Source organism: Salmo trutta, chromosome 17 (genome assembly GCF_901001165.1).
Source record: "Salmo trutta chromosome 17, fSalTru1.1, whole genome shotgun sequence".
NCBI lineage: Eukaryota > Metazoa > Chordata > Actinopteri > Salmoniformes > Salmonidae > Salmo > Salmo trutta.
In genome coordinates, this window is record NC_042973.1 from 35,041,827 (window position 1) to 35,059,555 (window position 17,729).

A 17,729-nucleotide genomic window follows, 5' to 3' on the forward strand; every position below is an offset into this window, starting at 1 on the left:
ACCTCAGTGTTCTTGGGCACAGGGACTATGGTGGTCTGCTTAAAACATGTTGGTATTACAGACTCGGACATGGAGAGGTTGAAAATGTCAGTGAAGACATTTGCCAGTTGGTCAGCACATGCTCGCTGTACACGTCCTGGTAATCTGTCTAACCCTGCAGTCTTGTGAATGTTGACCCGTTTAAAGGTCTTACTCACATCGGCTGCAGAGAGTGTGATCACACAGTCATCCGGAACAGCTGGTGCTCTCATGCATGTTTCAGTGTTATTTGCCTCGAAGCGAGCATAGAAGTAGGTTAGCTCGTCTGGTAGGCTCGTGTCACTGGGCAGCTCTCGGCTGTGTTTTCCTTTGTAGGCTAATGATTTGCAAGCCCTGCCACATTCGACGAGCGTCGGAGCCGGTGTTGTACGATTCGATCTTAGTCCTGTATTGACACTTTGCATGTTTGATGGTTCGTCGGAGGGCATAGCGGGATTTCTTATATGCTTCCGGGTTAGAGTCCCACTCTTTGAAAGCGGCAGCTCTACCCTTTAGCTCAGTGCAGATGTTGCCTCTAATCCATGGCTTCTGGTTGGGGTATGTACGTACAGTCACTGTGGGGACAACGTCATCGATGCACTTATTGATGAAGCCAATGATTGATGTGGTGTACTCAATGCCATAGGAAGAATCCCGGAACATATTCAAGTTTGTGCTAGCAAAACAGTCCTGTAGCTTAGCATCTGCTTCATCTGACCACTTTTTTATTGACCGAGTCACTGGTGCTTCCTGCTTTAATATTTGCTTGTAAGCAGGAATCAGGAGGATAAAATGATGGTCAGATTTGCAAATTGGAGGGCGAGGGAGAGCTTTGTACGCATCTTTGTGTGTCGAGTAAAGGTGGTCCAGAGTTTTTTTCCTCTCTAGTTGCATATTTATCATAAATTACCAAATTTCTAAGTTTCCCTGCATTAAAGTTCCATGGCCGCTAGGAGCGCCGCGTCTGGATGAGCGTTTTCCTGTTTGCTTATGGCAGAAGACAGCTCATTGAGTGCGGTCTTAGTGCCAACCACATCGGTTTGTGGAGGTAAACAGACACCTACCAAAAATATAGATGAAAACTCTCTTGGTAAATGGTGTGGTCTACAGCTTATCATGAGGTATTCTAACTCAGGTGAGCAGAACCTTGAGACTTCCTTAATATTAGAGATCACACGCCAGCTGTTGAGCCTCCTTGACTCTGCTGTTCTGTCCTGCTGATTGTATAGAAAACCAGCTTGATTTAAATTGACCATGTCCTTGTTCAGCAATGACTTGGAGAAACATAGGATATTACAGTTCTTTAGATCACGTTGATCGAATAGTCTCGAACGGAACTCATCATCAAATGTATTTATAAAGCCCTTTTTACATCAGCCGATGTCACAAAGTGCTGTACAGAAACAGTCTATGTTATGGAAAGAGCAGGTGTCCTTAATGTTTTGTACACTCAGTATATGTTGTGTCTACAAGCTCATTCCCACAGAAAACTGCAGATGGAAGCAGTACCACCCAGTCAACCATCAGACTCTACTCATACAGTTTATTCTCCAGTGATTGCACATTCGCCAATAAAATGGAGGGTAGAGGCAATTTATCCACTCTGACGTAGTCTCACCAGATATCCTTAACGCTGTCTCCTCTTTCTTCGATTGTGAAGTGACTTTATGACCAAAAATATCCTATTTACACTTTGTAGTACATTTTGACACTATAATAAATGTTTCCGACTCATATCAATGTCACGTAGGCCATTTTGAAAAGGAGAAGTAGCATTTTAAGAGCAGTCACTCTATTAAACCGTACTGGATTTAGTGGTGTGTCAAATAGCGCTAACATGTGACCAAACAGCCATCATTAACAAGACCAAAGAGAACTCAGTCTAACTTGCATTTGATTTTCTTCTCTGAACTCAACCATCCATTACAAAACCCTCTCTCTCTCTCTCACTCACACACACACACACACACACACACACACACACACACACACACACACACACACACACACACACACACACACACACACACACACACACACACACACACACACACACACACACACACACACACACACACACTCCATCCAACTCCTCTCCCAATGCAGGCTCCCTAGCAACCGGTTGCTATTAGATACTGCTGGGCCTGTTACCATGGCAGCAGATTCTCCCTCATTCTCTCTGCAGTTACAACACACACACCGCACCACACCATTTAGCTGTGCTGTGGAGGGTGTGTCATAAGTCCTTGAGGACTTCCCCAGTCCAGCACACCTGTTGTGGACAGAATTCCAATGCAGAGAGAGCGAGAGGAACATGGAGGTAAAGAGGGAAAGAGCCATAAGGATTCAAAAGTATCACATGGTATCATACTGTATTGTATCATATTCATTCATATGAGATGCACTTTCTTGAGGCTGCTGCTGATGTACAGTTTGCTTACACTGAAATGAATTACTAGAGGCAGAAGTGTTTGTCTGTGTGTGTGTGTTTGCTTTAGTGCTTTACTCTGATATATGAATCATTCCCTGGATCTGACACTGCAACATGCTTCACCTCAGCCCTAACTAAGGGTCATCCTAATGGAGTATATGATTTACAACCATGACTCAGTGTGAGTAGACCACACACACACACACAGAGAGAGAGAGGAAATGAGAAGAGAATAAAGGAAAGATGGAGGAGAGGAGAGGTGAATAGAGGAAAGACACCGGAGACTAATTCAAGAGAGAACAGAGGAAGCAGGGCTTATTTTCTCTCAAATAAAAGCAATGCTCTCTGATTGTTGCTATGACGACCTCTCCTCTTGATTCCTTTTCCCTCTCATCCCTCATCCCCACTGCTTTTCAGCCTGCAGGGTGAGCACGTGTGTGTGTCTCGGTGACATACTTTTCTGAATCTCTGTCACTCAGCTCCCATAATCCCCTTCTCTCTGCCCAACGGGAATCCTTCCATCCCTCCATCCATCCATCCATCCATCCATCCATCCATCCATCCATCATCCATCCATCCATCCATCCATCCATCCATCATCCATCCATCCATCCATCCATCCATCATCCATCCATCCTTATATCTTCTCTCTGATGTTCATATTCTGTGTTATGTGATTAGGTAAGGTAAAAAAGGTAAACACTAAACATGACATTCCATCCTGACTTCAATTAGGGTTAGATGGGTTAGTTTTATAATAAAGATATATTAATATATCTTCATTTATAGATTTTTGCTGATCGATCACACAATAAACACACACATTCAAGCCTGAGTTTGAGCAGAAAAGCCTTGTGTTGAACAGTGTAGGTTAGGTGACTTGTCAGTGTTTGTTGGGAGAGGATGGAAACTTTTGTGCAATCCTTTTGTTTTTTCTCCTCAATTGTCACTAATGGCACAGGAATGTCTGAGGGCATAAACACACAAACACAAAGATATATAGTCATTCTCTCTTACACACAGACAGAAGGAAGAGGAGGGGGGAGAGGTGCAACTGCTGGAGAGAGAGAAAGAGAAGATAGAATCTTCGGCTTTACTGCACACACACGTGCGGGCAAACTCAGTGTACATACAGTTCATTCTCTCTTTTTAAAAGCAAACCAGTGCGCTATTCCAAAAGCTAGGAGTACCTCTTAAAAGAGCATCTTAAATAATCCCACAGCCCCCCCCAACTGTATCTATTTATTTATGCTGATAGCTACTTTATTGAGGAAAAATGTACTTACTTTGACTGTGATATGTGGTTGTCCCACCTAGCTATTTTAAGATTAACACACTAACTGTAATTTGCTCTGGATAAGAGCATCTACTAAATGACTCAAATGTAAAGCTCACTGAGCCTGCAATTATGAGGCATTGGAGAGTAGAGAGGGACAGAATCTCTTATTAATTCATCTTTGTCTTTCCTGCTCAAGCGCGTGCGAGAGAGAGAGAGAGAGAGAGAGAGAGAGAGAGAGAGAGAGAGAGAGAGAGAGAGAACACATACATACTGACAAAGCTACAGAGGGGTTGGAGAGAGCAGAGGCAGATTCATCCTGTAGAGATCTCTCCACAGCCTCAGAGAGAAAATCAGGGATATTTTAAAAAGAGAGAAATACAGAGAAGGACATACAGATGTTTTAAGGAGAGAGAGATCGAAAGAATGACAATTTATGGTAGAGCTTGCCCTGAATACAGAGAAAAAGACAAGCTGACAGAACATTCCCAGATAAAAACAACACAGTAAAAAGATTGAGGAGAGGTAAAGAGGCACAGAAGGAGAGGAAAGATCGAGAGATGCATGCAGTCAATGATACTCATCTGATGGTAAGGACTATTTCTCTGTGAGCTGCAGATGTTTGGACATAATTGCGTGAGTTTGTTTGCTAGGACATGTCTGGGTTAGACACAGACAGACACACAGAGCAGTAGAGTGAGAAGAGTGGCATCTGTGGTGTGTCACAGTGTTGTCAGCTCATACGTGTGCTGAGACTCTGGCGTGTGTATGTGTTTGCTTGTGTGTGTTTGTGTTTGCGTGCCAGCAGGGGGATGCATCTCTATTTGTATTGATCAGCACCCTCGCTTTCCCTCACTGCCTTCCTTTCCCTCACTGCCTTCCTTTCCCTCACTGCCTTCCTTTCCCTCACTGCCTTCCTTTCCATCTTCCTCTCCTCTATCCCCCGTCATTCCCTTTTCTTCGCTCTCACTCTCTTTTCTCTCCCATTACTCCATGTCTCTGTCAGTATGTATAGCTAGTTCAGTTACATCCCTCCTACTGCAGTCTCAGCTACAGCAAGACAACCTCCTCTCCTTTCTATTCCCTTTTCCCCTTCTGATATTTCCCCCACCTTTCCTCTTCTCCCCTTTTCTCTCCAGTGTGTGTGTGTGTGTGTGTGTGTGTTTGTGTGTGTTATTTCAAACTTCCTCTGTTGTCATTACTGGTGACCACTGCCACTAGGTGTTACTGGTGGTCATCAGTACACACACAGGTCATCAGTACACACACACACACACACACACACACACACACACACACACACACACACACACACACACACACACACACACACACACACACACACACACACACACACACACACACACACACACACACACACACACACCTTTTAATTAATTGAACACACAACGACAGTAAAGAAGGAGATCAAAACTACATCAAATGAAATAGAATCCATTACTTAGCAGGGATGCAGATGAAAAGAGGAAGTAAATGGTTGATGGAGAGTTGAAAACACAGGAGGTATTGTCCTTTTAAATCCCTCCCTCTCACGCTGGCTTTCTAAATGTGTTATAAACCTGACCTTGACCCATTATCTCCCCTGTCTCTCTCTCTCACAGGTAATCTCCTGAGTGTGTACAGAGCCACGCCCAATACACATGTCGCCACAATGTGACAGCGACTGTCTGACCACAGAGACCGTCACCTAGACAATCCACAACACTATACATTCCTACAGCACTGTAACCTGGCAACAGTAGATTCCTACAGCGTTGTAACTTTGCAACAACACTGAGTCAACGTCTCTGAATTAACTCCTATAGATCGACTCCTCTGAATCAACTCCTCTCTGCTGTGAGGATGCTGAGGGTGTCAATGGTCCTACTGAAGAGGCAGCTGATCCTGTGGGTGTGGGTGTCCAGTGCTCTAGTAGTCTATTCCCTGCCATGGCGGGTCTCCTGCCCGACAGGGTGTGTGTGTCAGATGAAGCCCTGGTTCTCCCCCCAGTCAGTGTCCTGCGAGGCTTCTACTGTGGACTGTAGCAACCTGTTCCTAACCCAACTCCCCTCTCCTCTGCCCCCAGACACACACACCCTCCGTCTGCAGAGTAACCTGCTGTCTGCCCTGGAGATACCACTCTTGCACACACTCCCCAACCTCACCGAGTTGGATCTGTCTCAGAACCGCTTCAGCTGTGTTAGAACCCTAACCTTAACCCAGCCCCAGGCTGCCTCCCTGCCCTCCCTGCTCTCCTTGCACCTGGAGGAGAACCAGCTCTGGTTCCTGCCCCCTGCCTCCTTCTCCTCCCTGCCCGCCCTACAGGAGCTTTTCCTCAGCCACAACCGGCTGTTCTACCTGGCTCCTGGAGCATTCTCCGGCCTGGGCTTCCTGCTGCGCCTGCACCTCAACAACAACCACCTGACCTCAATTGAGCCCCGCTGGTTCACTGCCCTGCCCCGCCTCCAGGTGCTGATGCTGGGGGGAAACCCAGTGGAGGTCCTCCCTGACCGGGGCTTCCAGGACCTGGGGTCTCTACACAGTCTGGTGCTGGGGGGCATGGGGCTGAAGGGGCTGACTGAGAGGGCCCTGGAGGGGCTGGACAATCTGGAGAGCCTGTCCTTCTACGACAACCTCCTCACCACCGTCCCCACACAGGCTCTGAGGAAGATCCCGGGCCTCAAGTTCCTGGACCTGAACAAGAACCCTCTGAGTGTGGTTCAGACGGGGGACTTCAGGGACCTGGTCCACCTGACAGAGCTGGGTCTGAACAACATGGAGGAGCTGGTGGCCATCGAGAGGGCAGCCATGGAGAACCTGCCTGAGCTCACCAAGCTGGAGATCACCAACAACCCCCGGCTGTCCTACATCCATCCCCAGGCCTTCCTTCGGCTGGGCCGGCTAGAAAGTCTGATGCTCAACTCCAACGCTCTGAGCGCTCTGCACCAACACACTGTCCTGTCTCTGCCCAGCCTGAGGGAGGTCAGCCTGTACTCCAACCCCCTCCGCTGTGACTGCCTGTTCCGCTGGGTGGCTAAGGAGCACCCTCACACAGATACACAGATGTCGCAGGCTGTGAGGTTTATCCAGCCCCAGGCCATGTTGTGTTCTGAGCCTCCAGAGCTGAGGGCTCGTAGTGTGAGGGAGGTGTCAATCACCGAGATGTCAGCCTCCTGCCTACCCCTCATCCCCCCTGGTATCCTTCCCCACTACATGGGGGTGAGAGAGGGGGAGAGGCTGGCTCTGCACTGTCGCGCGCTGGCGGAGCCTCAGCCCACAATCTATTGGGTCACTCCTTCTGGAATGAGACTAGGACGATCCAACCACACCCCCAGCCCCAAGCTTGCGTCCAGCCAGACATCCTCTTACCATTCCCCCTCACCCAACCGAGCATCTGGTAATGCCTCAGTCCTCATGTCCAGCCTCACCCCTTTCTCTCCCTCCTCCACTGCCTACCGGCTACTGCCAGAGGGGACATTGGAGATTGCCATGGTGACGGCCCGGGAGGTGGGTCTGTACACCTGTGTGGCTGAGAATACACTGGGGGCCGACACTCACAGTGTGACTGTAGGGGTGCAGGGGCAAGGGAGGGGGGGTTTGAGGCGCCGGATGTTGGAGGGGAGAGGATAGGAGTTGAAGGAGAGGGTTTTGAGGGAGGTCAGGGCAAGGGTTAAGACAGCAAGCATGATGAAAAGCACACACATGAATAAAGCCTAGCTATATAAATAATTGATGATATAATAACACACACACACTTACTTGCAGTCCAACATTTCCAAAGATACTGGGTTATAGGATAGATACGGCTACCGCTCTTGGTGGCGGTACCATTGTAGGTGGTTTGAAGCCCAATCCGGGAACCACATGTCCTGCCGCAGCTGGGACATGTTGGTTCTGAATCTGGAGCTGCTTGCGGGAGTGGTTTGGGAGCATTGGGGCCTGTAAATAGAACATATGACAGGCCAGTGGTGTACAATCAGATATGTATTTATATTACAGTATATATGCAAACACATTGACATTGTTTGTGTTTGGATAAAGAGGACAATCAAACTGCAGTACTGTTTTCTATCCCCAGAACCTATCCACCTAACCCAGCGATTGAACTTCAGGAGAGGACTCTCACCCTCTTTACTTACACTAGGGCACAGGCATTTTCTAAACAGTGCCATTTTATGGTAGCCTATCCTTGCTTACTTTGAGGTTTTGTAAATCAAAGTGCTTAATGTGAGCAGCCCTTTCTCACTCCGCCCATTCCCTTGGCTTTCTATCACATGACTGTATTCTTCTATCCAACTACCTGTACATACCATAAACTAGTTTTCCTACCCAGTATACCACTTCTCTTTCAAAGATGATTTAGATGTATTCAATTCTATTTTGAGCTATTATTAAAACATTTTGGACTGATATGTTGGTTTGTTTTCCTGACTATTCACCAATTCCCTTATCGCTGGAGGCATGTGAGGAGGCAGATGAGTGCAATAAATGATTCACTCTTCAAAACATTAAGTTGACTACATTGAATTGACAACAATTTTCAATCCATCTTCCTACGACAACTTAAACTCATATTCAATTACATGTATAACGTATACATTTCTACTGGCCATGGTTTGTATTAGCAATATTTCCGGGGTTATTAAATACAATCTCAGATCATAATACCCTACATAATTTAGTATGCTGTGCAGAAGAGCCATAGTGTTTTTGCTGAAAAAGAGCACAGATACAACTGAAAGGCTCAGAAGTGTATTACTTCTCATTGAACACAGACACAACTTAACAGAGTCGATTGAAGGAACTCAGGTGTTAGCATCTCAACTGGTCTTCGTAGACAAGTCTCAGGAACAGCTTGCCTTCTTTATCTCTTTATTCCTCACAAACAGAGCGCCTTTAACCAAGACAAGGAACTTTGCTCTTACTCAAGGCATTGATTAATTATTTTCTGAACATTCCCGGTTCTGCTTCTGGGCCCTTCACACAACACTGCCATTGTTTTCCAGGACCTTGTACTTGATGGGGTAGTAGGGGTAGCACTGACCGCTGTCAAACACAACAAAAACAGTAGGATTCTACATCCGATTCACACAGGAATCATAGTGATCCTGTCCTGAGCTTGTTTGGTTGGGGAGTCGAGGGACGTAATCTATCGTTCCTAATCAGGTTTTACCCACATGAACCCAGTGTCTCGGCCCTCTGACGGAGTAGCGGTGAGCTTGCTGGGCAAAACTGCAAAGTAAACACTACGGCTGTGACGGCTAGTGGGTCAAGCCACACGCGGGTTGAAGTTCTGTCGGGAGATATCCTCGACGGCACTCTCTGAGGTTCAATGGAACAGGTCTCTCTGCAGGATGGTGCCAGGGTCCACCTGCATGTGTTGCTTATGCTAAGGGAACACACACAATACACTGTCAAAGATTTACTCACGCACACAAAATATGTGTATTTTGAATGTATTTGAAGTGCTCAATGTTAGCGGGGTCAAGTCTTACATTCTACACTTGTCCCACTGGAAGGTGTTCTGGACCTGCTGCAGGCTGATGATCAGGGCCTGGCTCTCTGACATGGTTCTGTAGAACAGGTCATGGACCGTCTTGTAAACCAGTGTCCCAGGGGGAACCTTCAGCTTGCAGAAGGTGTTCCCTTGGCTCAGGCTTCAGATTGGGTGGTAGTGGAAGCTGAACACACACACATCTGGGGGTGTCCTAGGAGATCACATTCACATTAATTAATGTCCTTATTAGTAATACCGGTGTTATGACGTTGGCCTGTGGGTAAGGTTTATGACCCCCCCATAAATACCTTTCTCCCTTCCCTCTCTCTCTTGACTCTACTGAAGGACCCTTGAATAGCCTGTGTTAAACATAGAGAGTCTGGGAACATCAAATGGTGGGGGGAAAGGAACCATATTTCGGTAATCCAACCAGTGGAGAATATGCATTGGTACTTAATGAATATGATGTCAGTTCGGTTGTCATCTGAGACATTCTTATTAATGATAGGATGACAAACTGTATCGTGGAAAGTCTACACATTATAGTTATCAGATTCACATGGAATTGTTGTGCAATTTAAATGTTTAAATATGAAACTATTTGTGAAAAGATTAAATGTAATCTTAGCTTCCAAATGAGAGAATTGGGTTTTCATAAGGGTAGAGCTCTGCTCAATCAGTGGCCCGCCCCTGTGAAGAGACATTGGTTATAAACTATGAAACACACCCTTCTCTCCCCCTTGACGAAAATGTAACTTCCGGTTCCGAGTATGCGAGGCCTGCAGCCTCTGCGTTAAAAGGGCAAATAACTTGCTGTTCCGGGTACATTAGGGCGACGGTCCAATGTCAGAAGGATTCAGATAATAAGCTGTTCCGGGTACAGTTTACCACCAGAGACACTCTTAAAGGGACAAGGAAGATCTCTGTTGGGCAACACGGCCAGCATCTACGACCAACCTACCGAAGCGCAGCTCAGAGTAAATATTTATTGCATTTTCCTTTTCCAAATATCCTGAGGCTGCACTTATTGTAGCTGGGGATTTTAACAAGGCTAATCTGAAAACAAGCCTCCCCAAATTCTATCAGCATATTGGTTGTGCTACCAGGGCAGGCAAAACCCTTGACCACTGTTATTCGAACTTCCGCAACTCATATAAGGCCCTCCCCTGCCCTCCCTTTGGAAAAGCTGACCACGACTCCATTTTGTTGCTCCCAGCCTATAAACAGAAGCTAAAACAGGTAGCTCTCGCCCTCAGGTCTGTTTAACGCTGCTTCGATCATGTGGACTGGAATATGTTCCGCATTGCTGCAAACAACAACATTGACGAATACGCTGACTCGGTGTGCGAGTTCATTAACAAGTGCATTGGTGATGTCGTACCAACAGCGTCTATTAAAACATTCCCCAACCAGAAACCGTGGATTGATGGCAGCATTCGCGCAAAACTGAATGCGCGAACCACTGCTTTTAATCAGGGCAAAGTGACCGGAAACATGACCGAATATAAACAGTATAGCTATTCCCTCAGCAAGGCAATCAAACAAGCTAAGCATCAGTACAGAGACAAAGTGGAGTCGCAATTCAACGGCTCAGACACAAGAGGTATGTGGCAGGGTCTACAGTCAATCACGGACTACAAAAGAAAAATCAGCCCCGTCGCGGATCACGATGCCTTGCTCCTAGACAGACTAAACAACTTTTTTGCTCGCTTTGAGGACAATACAGTGCCACTAACACGGCCCGCTACCAAAACCTGCGGGCTCTCCTTCACTGCAGCCAACATGAGTAAAACATTTAAACGTGTTAACCCTCGCAAGGCTGCCGGCCCAAACGGCATCCCCGGCCGCGTCCTCAGAGCATGCGCAGACCAGCTGGCGGGTGTGTTTACAGACATATTCAATCAATCCTTATCCCAGTCTGCTGTCCCCACATGCTTCAAGAGGGCCACCATTGTTCCTATTCCCAAGAAAGCTAAGGTAACTGAGCAAAATGACTACCGCCCTGTAGCACTCACTTCCGTCATCATGAAGTGCTTTGAGAGACTAGTCAAGGACCATATCACCTCCACCCTACCTGACACCCTAGACCCACTCCAATTTGCTTACCGACCCAATAGGTCCACAGATGACGCAATCGCCAAGACACTGCACACTGCCATAACCCATCTGGACAAGAGGAATACCTATGTAAGAATGCTGTTCATCGATTACAGCTCAGCATTTAACACCATAGTACCCTCCAAACTCGTCATTAAGCTCGAGACCCTGGGTCTCGACCCCGCCCTGTGCAACTGGGTCCTGGACCTTCTGACGGGCCGCCCCCAGGTGGTGAGGGTAGGTAACAACCTCTCCACCCCGCTGATCCTCAATACTGGGTCCCCACAAGGGTGCGTTCTCAGCCCTCTCCTGTACTCCCTGTTCACCCACGACTGCGTTGCCATGCACGCATCCAACTCAATCATCAAGTTTGCAGACGACACTACAGTGGTAGGCTTGATTACCAACAACAACGAGACAGCCTACAGGGAGGAGGTGAGGGCCCTCGGAGTGTGGTGTCAGGAAAATAACCTCGCACTCAATGTCAACAAAACAAAAGAGATGATCGTGGACTTCAGGAAACAGCAGAGGGAGCAGCCACCTATCTACATTGACGGGACAGTAGTGGAGAGGGTGGAGAGTTTTAAGTTCCTCGGCATACACATCACGGACAAACTGAAATGGTCCACCCACACAGACAGCGTGGTGAAGAAGGCACAGCAGCGCCTCTTCAACTTCAGGAGGCTGAAGAAATTCGGCTTGTCACCAAAAACACTCACAAACTTTTACAGATGCACAATTGAGAGCATCCTGTCGGGCTGTATCACCGCCTGGTACGGCAGCTGCTCCGCCCATAACCGGAAGGCTCTCCAGAGGGTAGTGAGGTCTGCACAACGCATCACCGGGTGCAAACTACCTGCCCTCCAGGACACCTAAACCACCCGATGTCACAGGAAGGCCAAAAGGATCATCAAGGACAGCAACCACCCGAGCCACTGCCTGTTCACCCCGCTAACATCCAGAAGGCGAGGTCAGTACAGGTGCATCAAAGCTGGAACCGAGAGACTGAAAAACAGCTTCTATCTCAAGGCCATCAGACTGTTAAACAGCCATCACTAACATTGAGTGGCTGCTGCCAACATACTGACTCAACTCAAGCCACTTTAATAATGGGAAAATTGATGTAATCAATGTATCACTTGCCACTTTATATTATTTATATTAGATAATGTTTACATAACCTACATTATTCATCTCATATGTATATACTGTACGCCATACCATCTACTGCATCTTGCCATCTTGATGTAATTAGATGTATCACTAGCCACTTTAAACAATGCCACTTTATATAATGTTTTCATACCCTACAATACTCATCTCATATGTATATACTGTACTCCATACCATCTACTGCATCTTGCCTATGCCGTTCGGCCATCACTCATTTATATATTTTTATGTACATATTCGTATTCATTCCTTTACACTTGTGTGTACAAGGTAGTTGTTGTGGAATTGGTAGATTACTTGTTAGATATTACTGCATGGTCGGAACTAGAAGCACAAGCATTTCGCTACACTTGCATTAACACCTGCTAACAATGTGTATGTGACAAATACATTTGATTTGAATAAATAATTAAACCCAATTTTGTATTGCTGATTCAACTTGTTAGCCAGGGTTCGTGAAGATAACCAAGAATTTACAACTTTCAGATGAGACTGAAATAAGGTGACGATTAATATTGACTGCTATTGAGGTAAAATATTACTAGGTCTTTAAGAGTTTATTCGGAAGATAACAGCTATATAAACACTCTTTCGTGGTGCCCCGACTTTCTAGTTAATTACATTTACATGATTAGCTTAATCAGGTAATATTAATTACAGAGAAAGGATTTTATAGAATAGCATGTCATATCACTTAATCCGGTATAGCCAAAGACACGACACCGGATATAATAATACATTTTCACATTGTGCGGTAATTAATGTAAAAGACAGTATGAACAACATCCACAGTGAAATGTGATATTAACTAATGTAAACATTACATCAATGTTTTTTAACAGAACAATTCCATATCACAAATGTAATAGTGTATTTTGAATTGGTTTGATTTGATGAATGCCCTTGTGTATAACCATATCCATGACTCTGTGGAAGATAACCTGTGACTATGTGCATGCTACCTGAGGTGTGGTCTTGGAGGGTGTTGTAAGTAGGTAGCGGGTCTGAGCCTGACCCTGCGCGTGGAGCCTGTGGTGTAGTTCCATGGGGTCATGATGAAGAAGTACATCAACAGCCAGTGTTTCTGCAGCCAGAAGCTGTCCACACCCCATCTATAGTTGACCTCAATCTGACCAGTGCCCTCCTGGGTGGCACAGGGAAGTGTGATGAAGTCAGGGCCAAACTACAGATCTTGGATCAGATCAGCCTCCAACTAGTCCTGAACATAATCAATAAGCTGTTGCAAAGATATCTGATCCAGTATCAGTTATTATGGGCAACTTCTACCTACTTCAAAGGAAGACATGTCCCAGCAATCCTGGAACAGCCACCTCTTCAACTCTCCTTTGCTTCATCTCTGATTTTAAAGTACTCAGTAGGTCAAAGTGGTATGGTGGAGATCTATCCAGCACTATCACTCATCTGGGGCCATCAGGGGAAGGAGGACAGGTAAGCTATCTACGGACTCACTCAGAAAACATTCTCTAGTCAAACAAATGAAACATTTGAGACGGCCAGTAACCTTCTATATATCAGCCTAGTTCATTTGTGTCAAAAGTGAAAACTGAATGAGGTGCGATAACTTTAAAATCAAATTGAATTCCATTTGTCACATGCGCCGCCCTTGTGGGATTCCCAGTAGAAACGACAATGGTTTGCGATGTAGTTGAGCCTGCTGACTTTGCTGTCCCCAGTGGAATTATTCAACTTCATTGTTTTAAAGTTCAATAAGATTTTTTCCTCAAGGATCCTAGAAAAAGAGAACATGCACGCAGTGCCTCAGCCAAATAATGGTCTATCTACATTCAGATTCAATCATTGCCATTTGCCACAAAACCACAGGGTGGTGCTGTTTGCTTTAGGTTCTTATTTTTGTTTTATAAAAGTCAGCTAAGACAGATCATGACAAGACTGATCATTTACCCTCACTTCTTGGACAGACCAGAGCCTTAGATATGCAGTTTTAGAAACTATTCTTCGTCCTGTAAGATTTACATGGTAACACATTCATGTTGATATCGCACAGGGCTCCGGGCCAGAAGGTTGTGGGTTCGCAGAACACGGTGAACAAGAGTAGGGGTGGTAAGATCTCCTTTATAGTAAACGCATTATATCAGTGATCGTATTTGTAGGTCCGAGAAAACGTTGCCTTTTATAAACATTTCTACGTAATTGTACATATGTTTTAATACAGCACAAATTACAGGCTAAGAATAGACAGAAGTATAAGCCTATAAGTGTTCATCGTGTCATATTTCTCCAATGCCAAATCAGTGTCTTGTTGTTTGCAACGAAACTGTTCTTGTTTGCAAATAATTAAATATGAGATGTGTTATGTGTGACACGTTTTTCTTGCTCCCCATTTTCCCATGTTAGTGTGTTTGTGTCCTAGGCATTACTGGTGTACTGAGTTGCGGCTAACGATGGTGGGCGTGGCTTCGGTCCGGAGTCCTGGCAGCTGTAGCTGATTGGAGAGAGAGAGACTTGTTTTTTGGCTAGTTGATGATTTGTTGTTTTAATTTATCTTTGTTTGTGTTTCAGCCTGTCCTCCTGATGTACTCCACCCTACCTAGGTCCTGGAGAAGGGAAAAGGTAGACCTGCCCATGGGTGTACATTCCCACATAGATAACCCATTGTTTTATACACTAGGTTAGCCGGGCGGGTGTCACCCTTGTATGTTCTTGGAACCAGGTAGGACAGTGGGTTAGGGTTTAGACTGTGTTAGGAAGGATTAGGTGTGTCGAAGAGGAGGGACCTTTTGTTTATTTTCATTAATTGGACCCCGATCCCAAACAATCCCTTCTCTTACCTTCCCTGGTTGTTGTTGTTTTCTTTTTTTCTTACTGATTCTTTATGGGAGTTTTATATTTGTTTAATTGCTTGTTTAAATGCTTAACTAAACATCCCCCGAGGGCTAACAGTGAGTTGTGGTTGTGGTCTGGTTATTTCCGCTCATTACACCCACATTTCTTCCCCATCCATCTGGTTTACCTTGTGTGCGTAAGCCTGTTGTTTTTTTCATATTTTTTTGTTGTTGCCATTTTCTTTAATAAAAAGTAGGCCTATTGCATTCCCTTAACTCGAGTCTTGGTTTTAACTTAACAGCCCTTCACTGACATGGAGGTAGACTATTTAAAGAGTGCATGGTGGGTGGAAGAACTAACCTACAAATCTATGGATATAGCAGCCTGTAGCCTAATTTCGTCTGTCAAACAGGTAGGCATACTTATTTCTTAAATAGGGAGAAATAGGCTCCAACACAAAGCCTTCTTGTTAGTAAAACTTAATTAAAATGATGACGTTAAAATGAATTATGCTCACTCGAATTTGCCTACTTTCAGCACCATGAGCTGTCCATTTCCAATTCATTGTGCTGCAGCTGCTTCAAGTTTCAGCACCAATGTAAGTTACTAGAAATCTGGCCTATTGTGAGGTCAATAGGGCCCAACAATGGAGTCCTAATACCCATAAAACCTAGCGGTCAAACAGGGAAATGGTTCCAATCGCTTTTCCACAGGGGATTTTAGAAAAGCTTAAAATAAGGTCTGTCTTTCGTGTAGGCTTACCCTGGCGTGACATTTTAATAACCATGTAAATCTCTCTTGGACAAAGTGACTTTTATCAATATATTCGGTTCTATTTACTCTCAGATTCAATAATTCTAATTAGCATTAAAGTAGACATCATGCAAAACTACAAATCCCTGCAAGCTTCTGCACGTTATCTCTAGCTGACACCTCTGCTAACAATGTCAATTTAAAAATTGCACAAGACAGTTCACAGAATTATTAATTTAAAGATATTTTGCCAATTTATATTGTGATATTGTGATATTGTGCCTGGCTGCTGATATGATTTAAGATTTTATTTTAAGGATGTCGTGGTTTCAGATCATACAGAAATAAATAACATTCAGAACTTTCATATAAATATTGTAGAAGCATACAAGATTCTTTGGCAAGTGGAAAATAATTGCATCAGCAAATAGCCTATTTCTATTCTAAATATTTAAACCTGCTGAATAAGTCCACATAATACTACTCGGGGTTTAGTAGCCATAAACGCTAACTCAGGATAATTCTTACCTGAGAGACCAACAGTTGTCTTCAATCTGGTCCAAAACAAAGAACAATTAGATTATGGAAAAAAAAGATTTATCCAGTCTCCAGGCTGCCCACAATGCTACATCTGCCAGCCCGGTGAAACTTACTTCCATGAATTTCCCGCCGTTTGCAGAAAGAAAAAGGAAATCGTAATGTAGCTAGCTCCCGCGAAGGTAAATGACGGACTAAAGGAAGATGGCAGGGAAAATAGACAGCATGCGACGGCAGAGCGTGGAGGTCAATTCATGACATACTACCTCAATTGGGCCGACCAACCAGTGCTCCCGCACATTGGCTACCCTGGCTATCTGCATTGTGTCCCGCCACCCACCACCCACCACCCGCCAACCCCTCTTTTACACTACTGCTACTCTGTTCATCATATATGCATAGTCAGTTTAACTATATCTACATGTACATACTACCTCAATCAGCCTGACTAACCGGTGTCTGTATGTAGCCTCGCTACTTTTATACCCTCGCTACTGTATATAGCCTGTCTTGTTACTGTTGTTTTATTTCTTTACTTACCTGTTGTTCACCTAACACCTTTTTTGCACTATTGGTTAGAGCCTGTAAGTAAGCATTTCACTGTAAGGTCTACACCTGTTGTATTTGGCGCACATGACAAATAAACTTTGATTTGATTTGATTTGGAATGAAAGTATGTTGAGCATGGCAGGAAAACAGAAAATTAAATGATGAAAGAAGACATCTACCACTACACCTGAGGAGAGTGAAGATGGGTGGGAAGAAGACGACGTCAAAGGAAGGGAATCCAGCATGGCAGGAAAACAGAAAGAAGGAAAGAAGAAGGCAACATCTACTATTACACCTAGTGGTAGGTGTGGTGAAGACCCCCAAGATTGAGCCTCGTCCTGATGATGATAAAGATGATTCTGGCACATTGGGTGTGAGTTTTTTGGGGGGAGAGAAGGTGGATCCAGATGTGGTGTTAGGTTGGGTGGAGAAGAGGTTGGGGACTGTTGAGTTGGTGAAAGCAACTCGAAGTTAACTCATGATGATTTTTTTGTTTTTCTACCATCCAGAGGGAGCAGGCGCTTCATACTAAACGCCTAGGGACAAGTACTGTGACTTGCTTTGTTCTCTGGAGCAGGGTGCCATTGAAAAGA

The 17,729-nt window shown here is 45.1% G+C and overlaps 1 protein-coding gene across 1 annotated transcript; it reads left to right on the forward strand.

Annotated features, from left to right (window-relative positions):
* The first annotated feature begins 4,038 nt into the window (after positions 1 to 4,038).
* LOC115151363 (leucine-rich repeat neuronal protein 2-like) lies at positions 4,039 to 7,355 on the forward strand. Its single transcript, XM_029695278.1, has 2 exons — positions 4,039 to 4,315; positions 5,348 to 7,355. Exon 2 carries the CDS (start codon positions 5,589 to 5,591, stop codon positions 7,353 to 7,355), a length of 1,767 nt encoding a protein of 588 aa, XP_029551138.1. The 5' UTR covers positions 4,039 to 4,315; positions 5,348 to 5,588.
* Positions 7,356 to 17,729: the final 10,374 nt, after the last annotated feature.

What these genes read in the sequence shown, in the direction of transcription:
- LOC115151363 (XM_029695278.1), top strand. Translation starts at nt 5,589, where the DNA reads ATGCTGAGGGTGTCAATGGTCCTACTGAAGAGGCAGCTGATCCTGTGG.